Source organism: Octopus bimaculoides, chromosome 16 (assembly GCF_046866305.1).
Source record: "Octopus bimaculoides isolate indiv1 chromosome 16, ASM4686630v1, whole genome shotgun sequence".
NCBI classification, from domain to species: Eukaryota; Metazoa; Mollusca; class Cephalopoda; order Octopoda; family Octopodidae; genus Octopus; species Octopus bimaculoides.
Genome location: NC_142943.1, coordinates 17,329,026 through 17,356,443, shown reverse-complemented (window position 1 = coordinate 17,356,443; position 27,418 = coordinate 17,329,026). Strand labels below are relative to the sequence as shown.

The 27,418-nt window shown below is 35.6% G+C and overlaps 1 protein-coding gene across 1 annotated transcript in view; it reads left to right on the top strand.

Moving 5' to 3' along the window:
* Positions 1-27,418, top strand: part of LOC106884049 (dual 3',5'-cyclic-AMP and -GMP phosphodiesterase 11A) — a 389,181-nt gene that overhangs the window by 225,181 nt on the left and 136,582 nt on the right. The window contains exon 9 of the mRNA XM_052973868.2: positions 16,728-16,795. Coding sequence (XP_052829828.1) covers positions 16,728-16,795 — 68 coding nt within the window. The remainder of the gene's footprint in view (positions 1-16,727; positions 16,796-27,418) is intronic.

Genomic DNA, 27,418 nt, shown 5'->3' with positions numbered 1-27,418 from the left:
ATGCACACACAAACATACATTGTATGTACGTACTCATACATACACAGATATCCACGCACATATGCACACATGTATATGTGTGTGTGTGTGTGTGTGTGTGCGCGCAACCTCACCCTCATATACACACTGGTGTTTACGGGCATACACGTAACATAATACATATATATTTAGACATACATATATAATTATACGTATATATATACAGACATACTTTCGCATTGCCGGATACATGCATATATATATATATATATATATATATATATATATATATATATATATATATATTATTTTGTTTAAAAGAGTTCCAACACTTTCTGTTTTTTATGTTTTATTTATATTCCTGCAGAACCAATGTGGGGTATAGAATATGGAATATACAATATATAATATAATATACAATATACAATATAAAATAAAATAAAATAAAATAAAAATGGATGGCACCATGAAATAAAGTATTGAATGTAGATGAAATATTGAGTGTTCAATATAAAGGATCACATATATAAATATAAATATATAAAGGCGACTCGAGTTTCAGGGCTATTTCCCTTCGTCATGGCCGGTATGACAGACTTTAACAGACTGTAATAAGTTGGCTGGTTTTCTGTCTTTTATACCAATTCCTTTGGACAGCAGCAGTAGGTGTTTGGCTATTTTTAGAATTGATGTCAAATCTATTTTTAGAAATGATGATATTTGAGTAATTGTTTTGTGTTTGGGTTGTAGGGATAAGATTTTTAAACCCCAGTAGGTGTTTGGCTGTTCTTAGAAATGATGCCAAATCTATTTATAGAAATGATGATATTTGAGAGATTTTTTGTGTTTTAGTTATAGGGATAAGATTTTTAAACCCCAAGTAAGATAAATTTAATCATTGTTCGTTAAGAGTGGGTTTGAATTTCTTAATAAAGTCCTTTTCTTTGCATTTTCTTTCAATTTCATTCCGGTTGTAAAGTTTATGGAATGGAAATATAATAAAAGTTTGATGACCACATGTTGCCAGATGATTACTCAGTGGTATTTGGCGGACTTCTGGGTTTTTAATCTGTTGTCGATGTACCCGTGAGCGTTCCGATAGTGCATTACCTGTCTGGCCAACGTACAGTTCTTCACAATTAGGGCATTTGATGCAGTAGATTAGATTTCTACTTTTGCAGTTCATGTTCGCATTGGTGAATATTTTCCCTGTTTTTGTGTTCATATATGGGCCAGTATGGATTGATCGGCATGTGCCGCATCGGCTATCAATGCATTTGGATACAGTGAATGTTTGATTTTTGTTGCTGAGGTCAAACCTTGCCTTTGTTAATAGCTTTTTCAAGTTTTTAGGTTGTCTCTTACTGAGAGTTATATTTTGATCTGTAATGATATTTCTCAATTCCTTACTTTGTGCAAGGATCGGTAAGTTCGCTTTGGCGATATTAAAGATGTTCTGGTGGCATGGATTTTGTGTCGCTATAAATGGAATGATCTTTTCCTGTTTGTCTTTTCTTTGCGGTGTCCTCAGTTGTTGTATGGGTATTTTCGAAGCCCGCTGAATACCATTTTCTATGAGTCGTGATGGGTATTTTTGCTTCAGCAGAAATTCTTTCAGTTCCATCAGGCGTTGATTTCTGGTCTCTATATCCTCTACAATAGTGCATATTCTCCTGGCTAGGCAGTATGGTATGTTGCGTTTTGTATGGGGTGGATGGCACGATTTAAAGTTCAAGTATTGGTGTCTGTGTGTTTGTAATATATATCTGTGGTAATGGCGGTGTTCTTTTTAATTACTATTATATCTAGAAATGGTAATTTGCTACTGTTCATCTCCTTTGTAAATTGGATGGATGGGTGTAGGTTGTTCAGGAGGGTGTTAAATTCTTCCACAATGCTTTGAGGTTTGGTCCAGATTATGAAGCAATCGTCCAGGTATCTTTTCCATGCTTTTTCTATAAGCTTCCTAAATTCGGTGTTATATCTCTCCTCTATTTCCTGGTAGAGTTTTTGTTCCAAGTAACCCATCACCGAATTCGCATAAACGGAAGCAAACCTCGTCCCCATAGCCGTGCCTTTAATTTGGATATAGTTCTTACCATTGAAGAAGAAAGTATTATTTTCCAGGATAAGTCTCACTGATTCTAGTATAAATGTCACCGTGTACTTGTTGGGAATTGCTTCTCTGTGTTTGTTTACCCAGTATTCAACCGCCTTTATTCCTAAATCATGTGGGATATTTGTGTATACGCTTACTACATCGAAGCTCAGTAGGATTGAATTTGTTTCAGTGGTTTTGGGAAGATGGGATAAAAAGTCGATGTCATCCCGAATGAAACTGGGTATGTATGTACAAAGTGGCTTCAAAAGAATGTCGATGAAATTGCTTAGACGGTGAATAGGGCATACTGGGCCAGCTATAATTGGTCTAAGTTTTAAATCTTTTGGATGTAGCACTTTTATGTATTCACTTCCTTGTTCCTTTACTGCCTGTTGAATATCTTCTGACTTATGTATTTTGGGTAAGCCGTAACAGTCGACTTTATATTTTTATATTTATATATTGAACACTCAATATTTCATCTACATTCAATACTTTATTTCATGGTGCCATCCATTTTTATTTTATATTATTTTATATTATATATTGTATATTATATTATATATTGTATATTCCATATTCTATACCCCACATTGGTTCTGCAGGAATATAGATAAAACATAAAAAACAGACAGTGTTGGAACTCTTTTAAACAAAATAATATATTCCTCTATACACAATCATACAAAAAAACCCTTTTTTGTATTTATTTTTACTCGCATATATATATATATATATATATATATATATATATATATATATATATATATATATATATATATATATATATATATATATATATATATATATATATATATATATATGTACATATATATATATATATATATATATATATATATATATATATATATATATATATATATGTAAATATGTATATATATATATATGTACACACACACACACACACACACACACACACAACACACACACACACATGTATATATATATATATATATATATATATATTTATAACTAACAAAATATATAAACCAGTGTAAACTTGTTTGTTGCTCGTCCCCACTACAACAACCTGAACTGACGTATGATTAAACTCTTCTAGCTAAGATTATCTCTACTGTCTTTTAGGTATTATATATCAAGGATTATATTATCTAATGCGTTTTTAACTTTTCCCGTAGGATCTAATCTGAGGGAAATATGGCTACTATGTGTTGCTTGTTATATAAACACTTAGACGCTTCTTTGTTGATTCAATTATAACTTTGTTCTAATATAACTTTCTGGGTAAAAGATATAACATATTTATAGTAAATATGATACAAATACAGTGGTAAAGTGTAATGTTACACACATCTTTATCTCACCAGAGTTAAATGCCATCAAGAAATGGAAAAATTGAAAAGTGATATATATTCATATTGCAGTTAGCAAACAGAAAACAAGACAATAGCTAAATATGACATCAATATGACATCAAAAAGCTCTTATCGGAGATGAAACAACATTCAGAGCATGCATAGAAGCGAAGGATTAAAAATCACATGTTGTTTTAGATAAGTTTCCCAATAATAAACAATGCATTATAAATGGAAGCTATATAAAATATTTAAAGTATCTGAGATTAAATATACTTAAAATATTATCTGTCCGGAATATCATTTCTGTTATTAAAACTGCTTCAGTGTCTTTTGATTTTGAACAATAACATAATATCCGCGTATAAACATCAGTAATGTTTTATATATATATATATATATATATATATATATATATATATATATATATATATATATATAGTGTAGTATATTGCCACTTAAGTGTGGCTGACCCCTAGGGGTGGATGTTACTGTTGCTTTTAGCCCCAGGAGGACATCTCCTCCAGCTGGCTTATCGACACACGACTGTGTCCTGTTTGCCAAGGGAAGTTATCCCTCTCACCACGATCTGCAGCACGAACGGATCCGGATTTCAGGGTTATTTCCCTTCGTCGGCGTTCGATAGCTGCTGACCTTGGTGAGAGAGACAAAAACCTGGCAATCTTATATCTTCTTTTCCAGTGAAATTCTTCACTGATATCGAAAAGGTGAAAACAAGCAATGTTAATTCTCTAAATGAAGTATTAACAGTAACTGCACGATAAAGTGTAGTATATAAGCAACAGTAACATCCACCCCTAGGGGTCAGAACACACTTAAGTGGCAATATACTACACTTTATCGTGCATTTACTGTTAATACTTCATTTAGAGAATTAACATTGCTTATATATATATATATATATATATATATATATATATATATATATATATAATTGTAGCAGATTAGATAGAACTGGGTGTATAGTTGTTGGTTACATGTCTAGAAAAGACTTTTTTCGGAGGAACGAGCGCTTCGTAGTCGCCCAAATTTGAACGCTATACGACGACATTATCGTCTTTTTAAGTAGGTTTCATAACTATGTCACGTCAATGCTAGAACTAATGGAGCTAACACTGACGAAGATACATTCTAACGGAAAGATGATAATGTTTTAGCCGTTTGCGGAAGTTGAAAATGGTCAAGTAACAACGGTACATGTTGGTAAAATTATCCTCAGGGCTGTATTGACTGTCCAGTTAGACTGGTGTCGGCTGAGGGTCCTCTTGTGTCTCTGCTGGAGGAAAACAAACCCAGCATCTTCATTCATCGAATGAATCTCTAGATATCGTCTTGGTCAGGAAGTCGTTTGTCTGTTAGTTACAGAGTGTATGTACACATACACACACACACACACACACACACACACACACACACACACGCACGCACACATGCATGTATGTATATATATATATATATATATATATATGTGTGTGTGTGTGTGTGTGTGTGTATGTACATATATATGTGTGTGTGTGTATATATAGGTAGTAGAATTAGCGGTTAGAGTAACCATCTAAGGGATAAAAGTATCCGTTATTACTACCGGTGTAAATTACCTATGTTAACCCTGGGCGTGGGTATGCAAGCATACTATATATATAGGATACAGGTAAGAACAGAATAAACGAGAGTTTATCAGGAATCAAATTTTAAATGAGCAGAAAATGGAGAAAATATTTGATCAACAATCAAATTGACTGATATCGTTTAAATATTTTTTAATACAAAGCTTGAACATTGCTTGCAGCCGTTTCTGCTGCCAATGTCAGTCAGTGCCCCCAAAGAAAATTATGAGAATAATATTCTTCATCTTTATAACACATCCGATCTAGTGCAAGGAGCTTCATCAGAGTGAATACAAATACATAAGAGAAGAGGGAAAAGGAAAGAACAGGGCCTCGAGAAGAGGAAAGAAGGCTAAGTATATGGATATATGTATATATATGTAGTATATATGTATCTATGTATATATATATATATATATATATATATATATATATATATATATATATATATATGTGTGTGTGTGTGTGTGTGTATATATATATATATGTATATATGTAAATAGATATATATGTATATATATAAATAAATATATATATGTATGTATATATGTATATAAACTATTGTTAAAACTGTTTCAACTGCAAAGCTAGTGTCATGCTGGAGCACCACCGTTGACTGAGCTACACAATTATTTGGAACCTCCTCTGATATGTGGAATTTGGTCAATGAGGGAGTTTCATGCTGCTGCCCTCATATGTGTTTCCTGCCGTGAGGTCGGTTCCTCTGCAACTCGTAACAAGAACAGTTCTAGTTTTGTTTTAAAGACACTTATACCCACACCATGCAAGGTCTCCCAGGCATTTTGGAAGGACATTAAAGAGCTGTGGGCCCTTGAAGCCCAAGATGTTGCAGTATCTGGTCCTGTATTTTGATGGCGATGCTGGGATCTTTGGCACTATGCAGTTTGAGTAACTTTCAATGCCAAAGTTTGGTACATGGCCTTCTAGGATTTTCCAGATATATATCCTTGCATATCTCTCCCGCCTTCGTTCCAGGGAAAAGAGTTTTAATTCTTTAAGTCTTCCCCAGTAGTTGACATGTTGCATCGAGACGATTTTCTTAGTGTAGCTTCGTTGGATTGCTTCGAGTTCCGCTGTGGATTTTTATTGTGTGGTGACCATAGTTGGGAGCAATAGTCTAACGGCTGAGAACGTATGTCCGCCAAAGGATCATCAATGTCTCCTTTTCTCTTGTTTTGAAAGTTCGGAGGATCCATCCAGCCATCCGTCTGCATTTTTTTTTATCAAATTGGTAATATGCACTTGGAAAGATGCATCATTGCTCATGTCAATGCCCAGGTCACGCACTGACTTTGATTCAAGGATTTCAGTTCCTCCTGGGCCAGTGTATTCTGTCTGCATGTCATTTATCTTTGTGTGCTGGTAGCATAGGGCCTGGAATTTTCCTGCATTAAACTGCATGTTGTTGTCCTCAGCCCACCTGTATATTGCGTCCAACTCCTGTTGCAGATGTGCAATATTTCCAGGATTTTGTATTGTCTGAGAGACTTTTGTGTCATCTGCATAACTAGCAAGGGTGGCTATCTGAGCAGCCGAGGGTATGTCTGGGAGGGCCACTATGAATATCAGAGACCCCAAGACAGTGTCCTGTGGAACACCACTTACTATTTGCGTTTCCTTGGAGGTGGCTCCATTAACCACTACTGCCTGACTTCAATCCTTTACAAAGTTGTGCAGCCATTCTCCAAGTTTTCCGCATATGCCGAGATCGCCGTTTGTGACATATCATACCATGGTCAACTTTAACAAAGGCGTTTGAAAAGTCGAGATGTATCACATCCACGCTTGAGTCATTCAGCAGTTGTTTTAACACCCAGTCGTAGTGTTGCAGGAGCTGTGTCAGACAGCTTTTACCTGGACGAAATCCATGCTGGGTGTCAGTTAGCAAGTCATTTTCTTATGGAACGTGATTAGCTTCTTGCAGACTATTCGTTTCATGACTTTACTGATGTGTGAAATCAGAGAGATAGGCCTACAAGTTTTAGTATCTGCTCTGCTTCCTCCATTATGGATAGGGCTTATTATCCCTTCCTTTAATTTTCTGGGAGCTTACCATTTGCAAAGAAGCTCTGGAAGAGAAGTTGCAGTGGTTTTGTAAGAGCTCGCTTGCAGGATTTGAATAGGAGCGCTGGAAACCCATCTGGGCCAGCCGCTGAGTTTGTGTCAACTATGGGCAGTATTACATCTTCAATGTTTATGTACTCAATTTTTTAACCTCTTTGGTTTTACGTAATGTGGTAAAGAATTCTGCTGGTTTGTTCACTTATCTGTGTCCCAGCGGTGTAGTGAACACACTTTGGAACTGTTCGTTCAGTATTTCACTTACCCTCATGGAGTTTCCTGTGAGGGAATCATCTTTTTGAAAGAGGGATCCTATCATGTGGTGTATTGTGGCTGTTTCTTTGGCAAAATTAAAGAAAGCTTCAGGGTTTGACTTGATATTTTCTATAACCCAAGCTTCTTTATTTGCTCTCTCCTTTTTATGAGACTGATGCAGACGTTTCTCAATCTCCAATAGCATTCTCTTCAGACGAGACTTCTCGCCACTTTTGGGATGCTAGGTTCGCAATCTGTTAGTTACAGAGTCTATGCACACACACACACACACACACACACACACACACACACACACACAAGAATTTTCCGTTCTCTGGGGACCCTGTTTTTGTGTATGTTGGCCTTGCACAGTGGGACAGATTTCTCACATATGGCTTGTATTATGGACATGAAATGTTTGTGTTTCATGTCAATGTCTGGCGTGGAGAGACATTTAGATCAATCCTGCTTGAGGATCTCTTTCTCAATCAGCTTCCAATTTGCTTGTATATATGCATATATATATATGCATATATATGCATGTATATATAAATGTATGTATACATGTATATTTGTATATATATGTATATATATATATATATATATATATATATATATATATATATATATATATATATATGTATATATATATGTATGAATGTATGTATGTATATCCATTATTTACATTTGACGGATATTTGTCCTCATCTTGTTTGTTGGTAACACAACGTTTCGGCTGATATATCCTCCAGTCTTCATCAGGTGTCTTGGAGAAATTTCGAACCTGGGTTCTCATTCCTAAGGTATTTTTCGATGTTGTTGTTGTTGTTGTTGTTGTTGTTGTTCTTCTTCTTCTTCTTCTTCTTCTTCTTCTTCTTCTTCTTCTTCTTCTTCTTCTTCTTCTTCTTCTTCTTCTTCTTCTTCTTCTTCTTCTTATTATTATTATTATTATTATTATTATTATCATTATTCAGTAGTTTTATTTTTATAACGTGCTTTCACTTCACTACCGAGCGCAGCTCTGTGCGCCTTGGGTATGTGCTGTGGTTTGCTGTGGCGCTCTTATGTTTACTGTATTGAAAGTGTTTTGCGTAGAATGTGTGCAGTACCCAGTAGTGCAATTTTCTGTATGTTATATATATTTGTAAGTCCTGGTGTTTTTGTTATGTATTTGTCTGAATATTTTTTTATTATACCTAAGGCACCTACTATGATAGGAATTGTTTCTGTTTTTAGATTCCACATGCGAGTTATCTCTATTTCCAGGTCTTTGTATTTTGAAAGTTTTTCCATTTCTTTTAGAGAAACGTTGTCATCTGCTGGTATTGATACATCAATTAGAAAGCATTTTTTTTCTTCATGATCTTTGACAACTATATCTGGTCTATTTGCCTTAATTTCTCTATCTGTGTGTATTGGCATATCCCAGAGTATGGTTGCTTTCTCGTTTTCTGTGACCTTTTCTGGCGTGCGTTTATACCATCTTTTTTCTGTTGCTATTCCATAATGTTGGCATAGCTTCCAGTGTATATAGGTCCCAGCTCTGTCGTGTCTGTGAATATATTCCTTCTTAGCCAGGACTGGGCAGCCAGAGATAATATGATTTATTGTTTCTTGTCGATCTCCACATATTCTACAGTTACTTGTTATATTTCTTTTCATTATGTGTTTTTGGTAATTTCTGGTGGGGAGGCTTTGGTCTTGTGCAGCAATTAAAAATCCTTCAGTCTCTGCTTTGAGTCCTGAGCTTCTCAGCCATTGCTGGGATTTTTCTCTGTCTATTTCTTTCGCATTTAGTTTAGCCTAGTATTTACCATGTAGGGGCTTTTCTTGCCATCGTTTTATCATGGGCCGTTGCTGTTCTAGTTTTAGTTTGGATTTCATTTGTTTTATAGCTTTTGTTGTTTCTTCTTCTTCTTCTTCGTATTTGTTAGGTAGATTGATTTCTTGTTTGTATTTGTCAGCTTCCTTAAATACTGAAAACAGTTTTTTGTTTTGCTCGTGTTTTGTGGCTATTTGTATTAGTTTCTCTTGCTTCTGGAGTAGGTATTTTTGCAGTCCTATGGTGGTTATTTTATAATAGTTTTCTAGCTGTATAAGACCCCTGCCACCTTCTGTGCGTTGTATATATAGCCTTTCTATGTCAGATTTTGGGTGGTGCATCCTATATCCTGTCATTATTTTTCTTGTTTTCCTGTCTATTTTACATAGTTCGTTTAGTGTCCAGTTAAGGATGTTGTAGCTGTAGCTTATAACTGGGACAGCTAAAGTGTTGATACCCATTATCTTGTTTTTAGCATTGAGCTCTGTTTTTAGTATTGATCTAACTCGTCTATAGTACTCTTTCTTTATTTTTTCTTTCATTTGTGTATGTTGTATCCTATCTACTTCATTGACTCCTAAATACTTATATGGTTGGCTTTCGTCTAGTTCTCTTATTTCATTGGCTTTATCTAGTGTTATATTGCTACTTTTAACTAATTTTCCTCTTTTCAGGGTTGCTTTGGCACATTTTTCTAATCCGAATTTCATTTCTATTTCCTTGGTAAAGCCGTGTACTGTCTGTAGTAGTGTTTCTAGCTCTTTGTCGTTTTTGCATATAATTTTAGGTCATCCATATATAGAAGGTGGCTGAGTGTTTTTCCATAGCATTTGTAAACCGCATCCAGTTCTATTTAGCAATTCTGTTAAAGGTGTGAGTGCCAGGCAGAACAGGAGTGGAGAGAGCGTGTCTCCCTGGAATATTCCTCTTCTAATGGGGATGGCTTTCGTTTTCACAAGTCCCTCTTTTGTTTGGAGCTGTAGCACTGTCTGCCATTTGTTCATTGAGTGCTCTATGTATTTTATGATAATTGGTGCCACCTTGTTTATGGCTAGTGTTTCCAGAATCCACGTGTGGGGAACACTGTCGAAAGCCTTTTGGTAGTCCACCCAGGCCATACTGAGGCCTTTCTTCTTTCTGCGGCTGTCTTCAGTTATGGCTTTATTGATCAATAATTGATCTTTACAGCCGTATGAGCCCTTGCAGCATCCCTTCTGCTCTTCTGGAAACAGGTTGTTATTTTCCAGGTGTTTACTCAATCTCTGCGATATTATTGCAGTAAAGGCTTTGTAGATCGTAGGGAGACAGGTTATAGGTCTATAGTTTTGTGGTTTCTCCGTTTCCGTGGATTTGGGGATTAAGATGGTTTTCCCTTTTGTGGGCCATTCAGGCATTGTTTCTGGATCTGCTATTATGTTGTTAAAGTTTTCTGCCAGCTTTTTATGCATTGCTGGCAGGTGTTTTAACCAGAAATTGGGGATCTTGTCGTGTCCAGGTGCTTTCCAGTTGCTTAGTCTTTGCAGTGTCTGGGTGACCTCTTCAGTTGTTATAGGGGCCCAGAGTTGCTCAGGTGCTAAGTTCGTTGTTTTAATGGTCCTTTTTTGGGGTTGTTGCTTCACCGACCATATTTGTTTCCAGAATTTCTCTAGTTCTTCTGCTGTTGGTGCTGAAGTAATGTCTATTTTATTTTTACCCAGTTCTTGGTAGAGTTTTTTGGGGTTGGATTTGAACTGTTTGTTTTGTTCAAAGAAACGTTGGCGTTTCTCATACCGGCGGATCCTTTGTGCTTTGGCAAGGATGTCTTGCTTTAGTTTTTCTTTTGCCTCAGGTAAGTCTTTTTCTGTAATGCTGTATTTGTACAGTATTTTTGTTTTCTTCTTGTTACTTAGTAGTGTTGATTGTTTACTAATTTCGTTGAGAATCGATAAATCTTTTCTCTTTTTTTTAATTTTGTTCTGGATGTTATTTATCCACAAGGTCTGTTTGGGTGGTAGAACTCCTGTTCGGATGGGTTTGAGTGAGTATCCTGCTTCTTTTGTGGCTGCAGTGGCTGCCGCATATATCATGTCATTTAGCTCAGTGATATTGCCTGTTGTTTCTGTGGTTGTTAGTTCCGTGACGGCCAGGTTTATGCTATTTATTATTGATGTTGTTTTATTGTCTATTTTGATTTTTGGGAGATATAATCTGTGGTCCATTCTAAGATCTGTGGTTTTCAGTTCTTCGGTTATTTTCATTTTCATAGTATCGTAATTATTAGGTTTCCCTTCGTTATTTCCAGGCTTTATATTTGTTTTGCCTTCCTTTTCATTCATATGTTTGTCTGTGGTGTTCTGGATTGGTGCTTTTTGTACACTATTATACATCTCTACGGTCTGGGTTTGTTGTTTTTTGTTTACTTCGTTTTTGCCGGGCATGTTACGTTTGTCCTCGTGTTTTGCTATCTCAGTGTTTATATTATTATTTGGCATTGCTGTGTGACTACTATCTAGATTTTCCTGATGTATTTTTTCTTTCAATTGTTCTATTTCTATTTCTGATATTTTTTTTGCTTTTAGAATATATCTTCTTATGTTAGCTAGTTTGTTAGGGTTCATTGTTTTATCGAGGTCTATATTTACATTATTTTTCTTCCATGTTTTATATGTATGCGTTGTTGCGTTTTCGTTTTTTGGGTAGAGTACTGCTGTGAAATAGGCGTGTAGGATCGAAATGTGTTCCTCACGTGTCCATTTATGCCGTTTTGGTTTTGTTTGCGGGACATGAGGAACAACGTCCGGCCCTTTATTTTGACGGTCGTCGTTTTCGTAGGGTACCGGTTCGTTTATTTCTGTTGTCAGATTGTTTTGCACGTTCAGATCTTCGTACTTTTTTCTTAACAAGCTTACAGTACGTACTTCTCGGTTGTTATTCTTGGGTGAAATAATACCGGTGTTATTTAATATGTTTGTAATTTTTTTGTAGATGGTGTTTTGGGGTTCGAAGATGGTCTGATTTTGATGTAACACGTGTGTTTACGATCGCTGTGCGGGTAGTGGAGGTATCAAGTTAAAATACATCATTATATTTGTAAAAATAGAGATAAATTTCAATGAGTATTACTTACTCGGATATAGTCCAACCCTTTGTCAGCTATTTTTTGTATATGGTGTTTGGGTTTGGGGATGGTCTGTATTTTGATGTAACACGTGTGTTTACGATCGCTGTTCGGGTAGTGGAGGTATCAAGTTAAAATACATCTATTATTATTATTATTATTATTGTTATTATTATTATTATTAAGGCGTTGAGCTGGCAGAACCATTAGCACGCCGGGCTTAAGGCTTAGCGGTATTTCGTCTGCCGCTACGTTCTGAGTTCAAATTCCGCCGAGTTCGACTTTGTCTTTCCTCCTTACGGGATCGATAATTATTATTATTATTATTATTATTATCATTATTATTGTTATTATTCGGGTCACTGCCTGGAATCGAACTCGGAATCTTGGTGTTAGTAGACTGCGCTCGTAACCAAATGCAAATAATGTAAATAATGTACATAATTCCTCATCTATTAAATATAGAACTATATTATGTATGCATATATATGTATATATATATATATATATATATATATATATATATATGCATATGTATATCTGTACATATATGCATATGTATATATATATATATACATATACATATATATATATATATATATATATATATATATATATATATATATATATATATATATATATATACCGGAGTAAGCACTAACAAAACTGTCCGATGAACGGGTACGTGAAACTCAGAGTAACAGTCTTTTGTTATATTTCTGCTGCTTTTAAATAAAGTATATATATATATATATATATATATATATATATATATATATATATATATATATATATTAATAGTTATCGCTAAGCTAACATGGCAGTTCAGGAAAATAGGACGAATGCTGCCGTCGATTACCTCCAAGAGACAATTGTCTCTAGCTAGCTATGTGACACACAAACCTGTGTCCATTATAACCTGCGAACAGGGGAGCTCAGCAGCTTCCCCTTGCTGGTTTAAAATATACACAGACTAGTTTCGGGGTATTTTCCCCTTTTCAATGTGGAGTAGCCGAACCCAGCAGACGTCGCTACTGACTGTCTGTTCGTAGTTTTATTTATATACATTCAGTGGAACACACCCACTGGTTTTCAAAAATAGAAATATTAATATTTCTAAATCACTCTAAGGAAGACTACAGCAGCAGTACTGGGACGGATCCGTCTGCAGGGCAAGTCTGTAGTGATGATCGCACCGCTGCCCTCCTTCAATTGAGCAGGCATGGCAGTTTTCCTTTGCCTGGTGGCTTTGGCGAAAGAGGTTGTTTGGTGGACAAGGCTGAAAAGCATGAGAAGAGATACATTCCTCTTTGGTAGAGTTCTCATTGACTTCTTCGAGTTTCCTTGAGAAGTAAATTGAAAGTGAAGAGGAAAGTGCTGTCCTCAAGTGAGTTTATTGAAAGGTGGATGTAAGTTGCGAAAATGGCAAGAGTGAATGGTAGCTATCTAAGTATAGACCTGTGAGTCAGAGAAAAGGAATTAAAGACGACAATTGCTCCTGGGGTTTCAGGGAAATCTCGGACAGTAGGTTTCCTCCTGTATCCCTATAAGCCTTCCTGTCTCAGGGGAGTCACATCTCTATCATCCTCCCTACCCTCTTTTAAACCCTTTGAACGCTAAGCATATTTCCATTCTTTTTCAGTTTATACCGTATATACTTACTTTATTTCTTTCCTTTCTTTTATCATTTAATTATATGTAAACACCCATACTTTATGCCTATCTAAGTATTGTTCCCCACATCTTTCGCCCTTGTAGAAAATAAATGAAATCATTATCATCATCATTATTGTTGTTGTTGTTGTTGTTGTTGTTGTTGTTAATATTGTTGTTATTATTATTATTATTATTATTATTATTATTATTATTATTATTATTATTATTATCATTATAATATGACTGACTTTTACTTTGTTTTTGTACAAGTTGACTCCAAGTCTCACCCAGAGACCTCAAGAGATAAAAGCTTATAAGTTCATGTTGGTGCTATGCCCACGGTGTCATATACTTGATTTTGCAAATAGTATTGTTCTAGAAAATGTTTAAGAAAACATGAGAAAATTCTGAGTTTGATTTAAAATTTGAGATTACATAGACAGTATTTTACATAGGATATGGACAGTTCCCACGCGCACTATCTTTTGAATTTCTGCCATTTCCGGGTTTCCTGGTATCTGAGTTAGGTAGGAATTAGCTCAATTTGCTATCTTTCATAAGGCACCTATTACAACAGGTATTGTTTTAGTCTTGAGGCTCCACATTTTGTCAATTTCTGTTTCAAGTTCTTTATACTTGCTCAGTTTTTGGTCGGTCTTGACAAATACATTTATGTCGATTGGGACAGTCATATCGATGAGGAAGCATGATTTTTGTCTGAAATATTTCAGTATAATATTTGGCCTATTCGCATCTGTTTTTTTCTGTCAGTTTGAATGGTGAGGTTCCAGAGGTGTAAGATGTGATCATTTTCAAGCACTGAAGATGGTTTGTGTTCCCACCAGTTTTTATCATGGGGCAGGTCCAGGTTTTTGTAAATTACCCAGTGAATATATTGTGCTGCTCTATCATGCCTGTTGAGATACTCTGTAAGCGCAAAAAGACTGCACATGGAGACAACTTAATCAATGGTTTCATTTTGTTGTTTACATACACGACATGTTGGGCTACTGCCATTCTTTAATATGTTGGCCTGGTAGTTCCTTGTAGGTAAGCATTGATCTTGGGCTGCTATGACAAACCCTTCTGTTTCAGATTTTAAGCCAGAAGCCATTAACCATTGATGTTTAAGGTCTTTGTCAACGTCGGCACTATTAACTCTCTTTGGGTATTTGCCAATCAGAGGTTTTTCTTGCAATTTATCAGTAAGAATACCTAAGGCATCAGGTATTCTGGCCTTGTGCCTAGAGTACAAAAGAATAAGATTTTTGTAATTCAGCTTTGACTACTATAATTTTCTGACTCTCCTTGTGTACTGATAATTTGTTTCATTGTTTCATTTTTTTTTATCCCGTTTGTTTTCAGTATTCCCAAGTAATTATATCTCTCTCCTTTCTCGACCGCTCTCATCGTTTGTCCACTTGGCATTTCAGTTCCCTGGTTTCTTTCAAATCTTCCTCATTTCATTTTCAATGTAGCGGAATTTTCTCTCCCAAGCTCCATACCTACCTCATTTGAGAAAATGCGGATAGTACGTACAAGACTTTCAAGCTGTTTCTCATTTTTCGCATAAACCTTTATACCATCCATGAAAAAGAGATGATTTATCTGATCATTTCCTTTTCCCAAATCGTAAGCAATTTTAATTTTTCGTAGTATCATAGTAAGCGCTGTCATGGCCAATACTAATACTAATTCCAAGTTATCACCTTGGAATATTCCATGTCTGATGTTCACTTTCCTGAGTTTTGTTTTCCTTCGATCAATTCAGTATTCCAAAGTTTCATACTTTAATTAAGCCGTTTTCTCCATTATTTTTGCTCATTGTTTTACTTATCCAACTGTGTGGTACCATGTCATATGCTTTTTTTGTAATCTAGCCATGCTACTTCCAGTCCCATCAATCTGCATCTGCAATTTCTAATTATCATTTTATCAACTAATAAGTGATCTTTTGCGGCCCTACTTTGTTTCCTGCATCCTTTTTGTTCTTCGGAAGTAGATTATTTCTTTCCAGATGGGTGTATAACGCTTCCGTCAAGACACCGGTCATAAACTTCTACATTAGTGGTAGACAGGTTATAGGTCGAAAATTTGATACCAAGTTTCCTTTCAAGAGAGAGAGAGAGAGAGAGAGAGAGAGAGAGAGGCAGACAGACAGAGTGTGTGTGTGTGTGTGTGTGTGTGTGTGTGTGTGTGTGTGCGTGTGTATGTGTGTTTGTCCTCCCACCACCTCTTGACAACTGGTAGTAGGTGTTTACGTCTCCGTTAATTAACGCTGCAGGAAAAGAGAGACCGATTGAATAAGTACCAGGCTTTAAAAAAAAAACGTACTGGGGCCCATTTATTTCGACTGAGATCCTTTAAGGCATTGCCCCATCATGACTGTAATTGGATTGAACCAAGTAAGAGAGAAAAGATATGGAATTTTGCTAAAACTTTTCAGCGACTATATATAACAGTTTAACGTTAATATCTGTATGTTATGAATGTACGTAGTAAAATCTACAAAATATCAACTTCGATTAATAATTTCGCAGGTGACCGACACTTGTGTGTGTGTGTGTGTGTGTGTGTGTGTGTGTGTGTGTGTGTGTGTGTGTGTGTGTGTGTGTGTGTGTGTGTGTGTGTGTGTGTCCGTGTGTATGTCCGTGAGTTAAATGAAAACGTATTTACTATATTTTTATCCCAGTAAGAGAACAAATATTGAGCTGCAACCATTTCAGTAAATGCTTAATTTATGCGAACTAATTTAAATATATTTTTTCAGGAGTAGCGGAAGTGGTGAACCGACTCGATGGATACCCCTTTGATGATCAAGATGACCAACTATTTGAAGTGAGTGATTAACTATAAAACACACATATATATATATACATTCGTACAAATATAAATATGCCCTCAAAAAAAAAGGAAACAATACCTGATACACAAACCACAAACCACCCACCCACAAATAAATACGCACACATACACACACACACACGCGCGCACACACACACACACGCACGCAGAAACATACACACATTATATTTCTGAGATTATTCTCTATGACTCGTTTGCGTCTTGTGAGTTTACCATGTCACGTAACTGTAACTCAAGACTGAATTATAGATTACAGTATTTGTCAGAATTTTGATAAGACGATTGTTGGAAATAATAATAATAATAATAATAATAATAATAATAATAATAACAATTCCTATCATAGTAGGTGCCTTAGGTATAATAAAAAAATATTCAGACAAATACATAACAAAAATACCAGGACTTACAAATATATATAACATACAGAAAATTGCACTACTGGGTACTGCACACATTCTACGCAAAGCACTTTCAATACAGTAAACATAAGAGCACCACAGCAAACCACAGCACATACCCAAGGCGCACAGAGCTGCGCTCGGTAGTGAAGTGAAAGCACGTTATAAAAATAAGACTACTGAACAATAATAATAATAATAATAATAATGATAATGATAATAATAATAATAAAAATAATAATACTGACAACAACAACAGCAGGAAAGTTTTTTCTTTATTATCCACAAAAAGGCCGAATGGTACAGAAAAATATAAAGAAACAGTGACGTTGGGACTTTTGGAAAGAATTTCCACAAAGTGTTTTCAAAAGTTTTCCGGTAACCAACGTGAAAGCTGAATCATCAGTGCTTAATTAAAGACCGAGTCGTGGTTCTGTACCACGTTGTACCTCCTCCAGTCAGGACCATCGCCCAGATTTTGTTTTCTCGTGTTTTAGTGCAAGAGTCCATGCTCTCACTCCACCTACTTGGAATTTCGCATTGAAGAAATGATCAAGGGCCGAGCTCACCGTTAGCACGTCGATTGCGATGTTTTACTAATCTTTTCTTCTAGGTTACTAACTCTCACTGCAGTTTATTTGTCTCCAACGCTAGCTTTATGGTCAACGATATCAACCCCAATGTAATCGTTCTTAACAAGTCACTCTCTCACTGATTGTGTAAATGACGAGTGACCTAACTGTGACCTAACTAAAGCCCTATCTAGATACTGTCTAGATAACTCGCTGTGGTTGTTTTATGTCAGCCCTGGTATATTTTAGAAATCCAGTCAGTATTTGTCAGACAACTTAAAACAAATGAAAAGGTTTTCGAAACTTTTCCTTCTCTTTTACCTTGCCCTTCATATTTTTGGGGTCAATGAAATAAGTAGCAATTGAAAACCAGGAACAATGTAATCGATTCGTCCCGTTCCCCACAAATTCCAAGCTTTCTGCCTATATTTTTCTAATATACTGTTGTTGTTGGTGGTGATGTTGTTGTTGCTGTTGTTGTTGTTGTTGTTGTTGTTGTTGTTGTTGTTGTTGTTGTTGTTGTTGTTGTTCTTCTTCTTCTTCTTCTTCTTCTTCTTCTTCTTCTTCTTCTTCTTCTTCTTCATTATTATTATTATTATTATTACTCTTTTACTCTCTTTTACTCTTTTACTTGTTTCAGTCATTTGACTGTGGCCATGCTGGAGCACCGCTTTTAGTCGACCAAATCGACCCCAGGACTTATTCTTTGGAAGCCTAGTACTTATTCTATCGGTCTCTTTTGCTGAACCGCTAAGTTACGGGGACATAAACACACCAGCATCGGTTGCCAAGCGATGTTGGGGGGACAAACACAGACATATAAACATATACACATACATATATATATACACATATATACGACGGGCTTCTTTCAGTTTCCGTCTACCAAATCCACTCACAAGGCTTTGGTCGGCCCGAGGCTATAGTAGAAGACACTTGCCCAAGGTGCCACGCAGTGGGACTGAACCCAGAACCATGTGGTTTGGTAAGCAAGCTACTTACCACACAGCCACTCCCGCACCTTATGATTATTATTATTATTATTATTATTATTATTATTATTATTATTATTATTATTATTATTATTATAGTCGTACAGTATACAATATCGTGAGGTTATTGATTGAAGATATTGTGTCTACCGGGGGTTTGTACCGTTTGTCAAGTCACAACAAGGACCTCAGACAGTCAGTACTTTACGCAATATGCATGTTGTTCCAAATAATGCCGACTTTTGCAATACATCTAGATTGTAGGGTATCTTTAAGGTACTCAGATGTTTTTTTTCAGAATGGGTGGTATTGAACCCAATGCTCCGATGACAATAGGGATAACCTTTATGTTCGACTCTCGTAGCTGCCACATCTTAGCGATTTCAATTGTCAGGTCTCCATATTTATCAATATTTTTTCTTTCTTTCATGATAATATGTTGATCTCCTGTCACTGCTACGTCGATTATTAGGCACTCTTGTTTTTCCCTCCTAAATATTACTATATCCGGCCTGTCTGGAAATCTAAGTCCCAGAAGATTTTTGCCTTCCCCTTTTCGTCCATTACTTTTTCCGGTGTATGTTGGCACCAAGCACCTGTGGCCTCATATCCATACTTACGGCATGTGGAGGCTTTGTCGTGTCTACACTTGTACTCTTTCTGCGCTAGATTTTCACAAGCACTAAATATGTGAGTCGCACTTTCGACCCACTTCCCACACATTCTGCAGAGGCCCGATGCACTTGTGTGGTATATATTCTTTTTCGCTGAATTGGTATTCAATGCCTGGTGATGATTAGGCTTTCAGTATTCTTTTTTTTTAGGTCACCCTTGTTGAGCCACCACGATGATGCTTCCTGGTCTTTTAATTTGTTGGTTTCGCAGTGGAACTGACCATGTAATTCCAAACAGAGTAGGGTTTTTTCTTTCTCGTTGGCTGTTCTTGATCGGAATTCATGAGCACTACTCGAAAGACAATTTTTGTTAATTCCTGCACTAGTAGCATACTGTAGCAGGTCTTGTTTACTGTTTACCAAATATTCTGCCATGTTTCTTCTTTCACTGTTGCTGCACTCCCGTACGCTAATTAGCCTACATCCACCCTTACCTCTCCCTATCTCCCTATGTAGAGCCTGTGTATATTTGCCTTATTGTGGAGGGCACCATACATTGTCATTGTCTTGCGGGTAAGTGTGATCGAATTGGTCAATATCTGCTTGTGTCTATCTCAGGGTGGGTGCACAATAGCGAACTACAGCAACATGTTGATGGCAGTTACGAAGTTCCTTGAGTTGAGCTTTGATTTCAAGAGAAGTTTGAGGTGCTTCAAATATGCATTGTTGTCCTTGTCTTTCATTTTTCTGTGCAAAATATTGTCCAGCTCCAAGATCCCGAGGTACTTGTACCCATCATCATCCGGGTCTTCCATTCTCTCACCGTTTGGCAATTCTATGCCCCTACAATTTACTGTCCCCCCCCACTTCAAAGTAAGCACTGCACACTTCGAGATACCGAATTCCATCCCTATATCCTTGCTGCACATTTGCACACTCTCAACCCGCCTCTCCATTTCAGTTACTATATTTGCAAGCAGTTTTAAATCATCCATGGACAGAAGGTGGTTGAGACGAGGTCCGTTCTTTTTCAGCTAAGCTCTTAATTTACGTTGATTTTACGTAGGAGTATGTTTGACTTTTGCTTTGTATTTGTACAAGTTGACTCCAAGTCGCACCCAGAGACCTCAACAGACAACAAGTTAGAAGTTCATGTTGGTGTTTTGCCATATATTTGGTTTTGCACATAGTATTGTCTTAGAGAACGTTTAAGAAAACAAGAATATTATGAGTTTGTTTTAAAATTTGAGATTACATACACAGTATTTTACGTAAGATAAGGACAGTTCCCATGAGCACTATCTTTTGAATTTCTGCCATTTTGGGGTTTCCTGGTATCTGAGCTAGGTAAGAATAAGCCCTTTTTGCTATCATTCCTAGGGCACCTATGACAACAGGTATAGTTTTAGTCTTGAGGTTCCACATTTTGTCAATTTCTATTTCAAGTTCATTATACTTGCTCAGTATTTGGTAGGTCTTGACAGATACATTTATGTCGATTGAGATAGTCATATCAATGAGGTGGCATGATTTTTGTCTGAAATCTTTCAATATATCTATCTTTCTGTCAGTTTGAATGGTGAAGTTCCAGAGGAGCGACCTAGCAGAATCTTTTTGCACTGGTGTCATAAGTACGTCAGACAAAATGCTTAGCGATATTTCATTCGTTTTTCTGCTTTCTGAGTTTAAATCCCGCCGTTATTAACTTTGCCTTTCATCAGGATCGATAAAATTGTACCAGTCAAACCACGGGGGTCAATGCAATACACTAGTTCCCTTTCTCGTAATTTCAGGTCCTGTGCCTGCTGGAAAAAGGATTGTTGTTTTTGTTGATTTAAATACTGCTGAGGACGAATTTGGTTTCCATCCTTTCGAGTCTATAAAAATAAGAACTAGTACTAGACGAACACTGGGGTTGATGTAATCGACTTCTCCCTGCACTCAGAATTTCAGTATTGTGCTTACAGTAGAGAGAATTGTTGATTTTGTTGTTGTTGTTGTTATTATTGTTACCCTTTGTGGACTCATGGGAAAATGGAGGATATAATAATATTCCTTTCTCGTGAGCCTAAAATGTGAATGAAATTTCGTGTACATATTGTTTACTGTAACGGACCAACGTTAATGTAATCTCAGTCACTTATTCGCCATTGAAACCAAGATTTGTCTTGGCCTTATGAGACTTAGGACCCGTGGCAAACCTAAGACCTCAGCTTAATACTTACACATAATGGATGATAACTTCGATATGATGTGAATGTTTTCAGCGTATTTGTAATTGCGGATTTATTGGATTGTTTTAAGAAATTGAACTAAGATACTCCAAATATTATTGTTAATATACTTACAATCCTTCTTAAGAACATCGAACTCAGATTTAATAATATATCAATAATTCCCAGTACCATTTACAGCAAATATACTTACCTTGTATAGCAACTTCAAGACGTATTTATTTGTTTTGGTGTCAACTACCTCAATATTACGTCTTCATAAGATTTTTGGATTGTTATTTTGTAGTATCTTTTCGATTAAATGCTGTTAGTTGGCTGAAAGTTCAGCCATTCTGCCCCAGCACATTTCAGTAACTGAAGAAAGATCACAAAGGAGATTAGAGCACTCTTTTGTCATAACATCATTTATAATACGTCCGGTTTATCAGTTTAAAGCTGTTGATCTAATGGAACAAATTCTCTGTCTTTCCTAGGCAAATGTCTATTGATTTATGGTCTGTCAGGTGGTATTTGCTGTTCTTAACTGAGTTAAGATGCTTTTTCTCCAGCGTCTACTTTTAACTTACTCGTCTTAATTATAGTTGTCTCATATTCTCAATGAAGTAAGAATTTTCTTCTATCGATCACTGCTCTCTTCTCGGTTGTATCTCGATTGCATTACACTTTTGATGCAACTCTTCTCTCCACAGTCAACATGTATTGCATACTTGAGTAATGATTTTACAGCTTTTAATACAGATATTCCTGCACAGACGATCACACAAGTATATTTACACACACGTACAGCATTCACTGACTCCCAAGCACATACATAAACACGCACAAACGTGTGTGTGTATATATATATATATATATATATATATATATGTGTGTGTGTGTGTGTGTGTGTGTGTGTGTGTGTGTGTGTGTGTGTGTGTGTGTGTGTGTGTGTGTGTGTGTGTGTGTGTGTGTGTGTGTTGTGTGTGTGTGAGAGTGAGAGAGAGAGAGCGAGAGAGAGAACGAGAATACATACACACACACACAAGTTATTCGTTTCATGATTTCATGTTGAGAAAGGTAACTCTCCACAACTATACAATTATTCAAGAGTGAGCCACATGACACGCTAGTGTTCGTCTCTGTCTTGAATGAGAGCACAACAAAATCATATGAACAACCCCAAGATAACCAGGAGCATTTTCGAAAAGGCCAACAAATACAGGGGACAGGGCAGAAAACACGAACTTTGCATCACTGAAAAATTAAACATTATTACATCAAAAGCGAGCATTTTAAATATTAGGGATAAAACCTCTTCACATTCCGAAATTTCATGCAGGACCCATCACCTGCTTTGTTTTCACCCAAGATGGAGACGAATAGCAATGTCCCATGTGGCAAACTTGAATAATTGCTGGGAGATATCTCTCTCATCATGAAACCAATAGTAGTCTGGTTAAACCACAAATAAAGAATATTTATCCACTAATGCGGTGTTGAGCACTCATATACGTACAGTTCGATACGAGTCTGATAAATAAGTGTCAGGACTATTGTCATAGTAACGAAGATAAAGTACGCAGAATAAAGCTATTTGGCACAGGTTGACCGTGAACTCTGCTGTGTATGCGCACTAAGTTTTTTACGTTGTAGCTCACTTCCAGTGTTTACAGTAGTGCTTGGAAGAAAGGTGTATAGCGTGTGATCGTCGTATTGACCATGGCAGAGAAAGTTCTCATGGTGATACCTGCTCAGAGGCCTACGCAAAGTTGCAGAAAGTTATGGAGAGAAGTATATTAGCTGCACACAAGTATACGAGTAGTTCCCTATGTGAATTCGTGTGTTGAAGCATATATCTTATTGTGTCTGATATCAATAATATTAATAGTAGTAATTCTCCTAGTTGCAATTGTAGGTTTAAATCTCACTGTCTTTTATTAGGCCAATGTCTAACCCAAAACATAATCTATCACAACTGTAGCTGGTAACTTTGTATATACAGGATGTTCAATAAATATGAAAAAACGTATTAATGACCCTTTTTCATCTTTTAGGCTCAAATATAAGGCCAATTGTACGTCCTTATCTAGCAAGATTTGGGAGCTGAAGGAAAGCAGAATCGAATTTAGCCTTAAATGGGATATTATAAGGAAAGCACAGCCTTATAGAGATAGTTAATACGGGTGCGATCTGTGCTCTATGGAAACGTAAGACACTTTTAAGTATATGGACAAGAGCAACCTGGTTAATAATAGATTAGACCTATATTAAGTAGCTGAAGTTGGTCATTTTCAACAATCTCTACATATGTATATCTTATCTTTTACTTGGTTTTGTCATTAGACTGCGTCCATGCTGGGGCACCACCTTGAAGTGTGGTTTTAGTCAAGCAGATCGACTCTAGTACTTATTTTAAAGTCTGGTACTTATTCTATCATTTATTTTTTTACCAGGCCGTTAAGTCTCAGGAACATAAAAACAAACCAATACCGGTTCTCAAGCGGCATAGGAAGAGACGAACACAGACTCAAAAGCACGCACGCGAGCGCATACACACAGACACACACACACACACACAAGCATACGCACACACATACACATTCACACGCGCGCGCGCATACACGCACACATGCACATTCATGTGACGGGTTTCAACACAGTTTCTTTTAATCCAATTCACTCACAAAGCTTTGGCTGGCCCGGGGTTATAGTAGAATACATTTGCCCAAAGTGCCGTGCATGGGGCTGAACCTTATTGTTACAAAGCGAGTTAAGTAACATTTTTGCAAAAGAGTGTTTTCAAGTGTCAGTTCTACAGTTACGCAATAAACTACATATTCAATTTGTTTATGAACTGAAAAGTTGTATAAGATGATACCAACTTATGTAGCAAGTCTCTAAAATACAGAATATAAAAATCACAAGGAATGAAAGAAAAGAATTTTTAATTAAATTGCATTTGATATCTGGTTTCGTTTTAGTCTAAAATAGTTTAAATCCAAACGTGTTACTCAGTTCAAATTATTGTTCTATAAAATGCGACCGGTTTAATGTAAGTTTTGGATGTTATACATACTATTGGGCAAGGTTCTTTCCAGCTGCATGTGGGTAACCATCCAGTAATTCAGATCCAATGTTTTTACTTTTTATACGATATTTCCATCCAATCCTTTATTCTCCGATTCACATCTCCCATGTTTGCATCAATGTTATAATCAATTTAACTACAGTATTTTTGTTTGCATATTGATCTAGTGGATGTTTCAATTTAAGTACTTTATCAGGATCTGAATCTTGATTGAGTAGAGAACAGTTAGTAGTTGAAGTTTGTTTGAGGATAACTCGCTTTATATAATCTATTTGTACATCTGTGAAACACTATTATTACTTTGACTCGTCTCATTAGATTGCTGACAAGAGATATCGATAAATTCATTTTTTTTCTTTCTATAATACAAGATTTCACTTTTAATTCAACTTTTCTCTCTGTTACAGAGTCTTTTTTGCTTCCACACTCTAAAACTATTATATTACTCGTCGTTTTTCACTTTATAGTGACTTTATTCAAAGATGCATTGTATGTTTGCGTATTTTGTTGGCCAATTATTTGTTTACAGAGAGTCATTGGCCCTACTTTATCAATTAAGTCGGACATGATATTTTCATTCTTGGTATTTTCGACCTTAATGTTTTTCATTACATGAATGTGTTTTGTGCTGATATTTTTCTCCTGGACTGTTATGATAATTTATTGAACTTATTATTAAGTAAATGTTATTCTGAAGCCAATCCAAAATTAGTATTTAAAAAATGAAAGTTTCTTATTTATTCAATCACGATTAGGCGTGTTTCCGTGAATAAAGTTATCAATGAAGTTTGAATGACATGTAAATACGTTATTAAACGTAATAAAATGATTACATATGAAGCTACATTGTGTATTACAAATGATATATGACAAATATTGACCTAAGATATATTACAGTTGTTACAAAAATATTGTAATGATATTCAGAAAAATAACGTAAATACGTTGGGAAAGCCTTTCGTGTATTGTATATTTAGATGTGTATGAAAAAAATTATTTGAAGATCTATTATAGAATTTATATCGAAAATAATTAATGAATTGCTATGTCTTTTAGCATAATTATGGTTCTTAACATATACTTTCCTAAATAATGGAGTGTTTCTCTATTATCCTTGACAAATTTAATATCAATTCTAGCACTCTTAATTTTGCCATTTATTTGTTTCTGTTTGTTTCATTATTAACGTACAGGAAGAATTCTTCAAGCAATCAAATAATAGTTCAGTCATTGATATTTTTTGAAATCTAAGATCTCACTCTAGAAATTTATGTTTATGCTACTTTAGATTTAGTTCTTATTTTACAAAGTTTCTTCTTAACATTATTCATGATTGCACCACACATTCTGGTCTCTTCATTACCAAATTTTTCGCATTTTCCCCAATTCTTTTGAATTTATTTTAATAGAACGAAATCATTTTCTACTTAACTTATTTCATTCAGTACTTATTCATATATGCTTTTTCATTTCCGTTCAAGACGACATTCTGAAATAATATTTCTGTGTACGTATTTTATAATCTTCCCAAAACTACCTTCATTTTTCTTTGTTGATCACCTTCTCTTAGTCCTGTATCACTTGAACATTAGAATATCTCTGAATATCGGAACATCTCTGAATGATTCCTTCCAGCAGCTTTGTCGTTAATCTTCTTCCAATCAGCTACTTGTCTTCCGATCAGTAGGTTGTCATTGAATATCTTATGAATAATTCGTTCAAGCATCTTCAGATCTGCTTTGATACTTTGAATTACATTTATCACAAACCCAGTGACATTTTCCATTTAGTAGAATTTTGATCTCATATATATCAAGAGTAATCAAAGTAACATTGTCGTTTCGGTTGAACCGAATAACTGAGATTTGCGAAAGTATATCAGAAGATTGTCCTAAATACTTTTAATGTTAGAATATTGGTAGAAGTTGAAAAATCTGTTAAATAACTGTCACACTTCTTTAAATCACACCATTCCATATGCAGAAATCAAGGACAAATTGGAAAATGCAGTCACAAATTTACAAGACAAGACGATTGAATCATTTGCCATCATAGGTTTCCTTGATCAAGGTTGATCTGATTAAATAAAAGCAACAGACCTGAAGAGTGCTAAATCCTGATACAATATTTTCTCTATCAGACAGAAAATGAAAATTTGTATTTAAACATTTCCTGTACCAGTTATAAAAAAATCATATAATGATAACTCATAACGAGAATTTGGTTTGACAACGTCGTTAAAGCGTTAGGCATGTATGTGTGTGTTTGTGTATATGTATTTATGTATGCATGTACGTTCTCACACATTTATAGGTATGTGTTGTCCAACCCACTATCCGGCAGCGTCCAATTCTCTAACGGTTTTTTTCAAATGAATCAAGTCATAACCTTATCCATCTATTGTTTTCATAATCGGTCGTATTGTCTTACGTTTAAGATGATTCCCATGCTTTCCCTGATGAGAAGGTTACAATTTTAATATCAAAGATCCCTATGGATCACACAGGTTGTAATCCTTTGAAACATATGTAGGAATAAAGTATGCAATTATAACATGCGTTTTCTCCATTCCTTAAATTCTTATATATATATATATATATATATATATATATATATATATATGTATGTATACATATATATATATATATATATATATATATATATATATATATATATATATATATATATATATATATATATATATATATATATATAT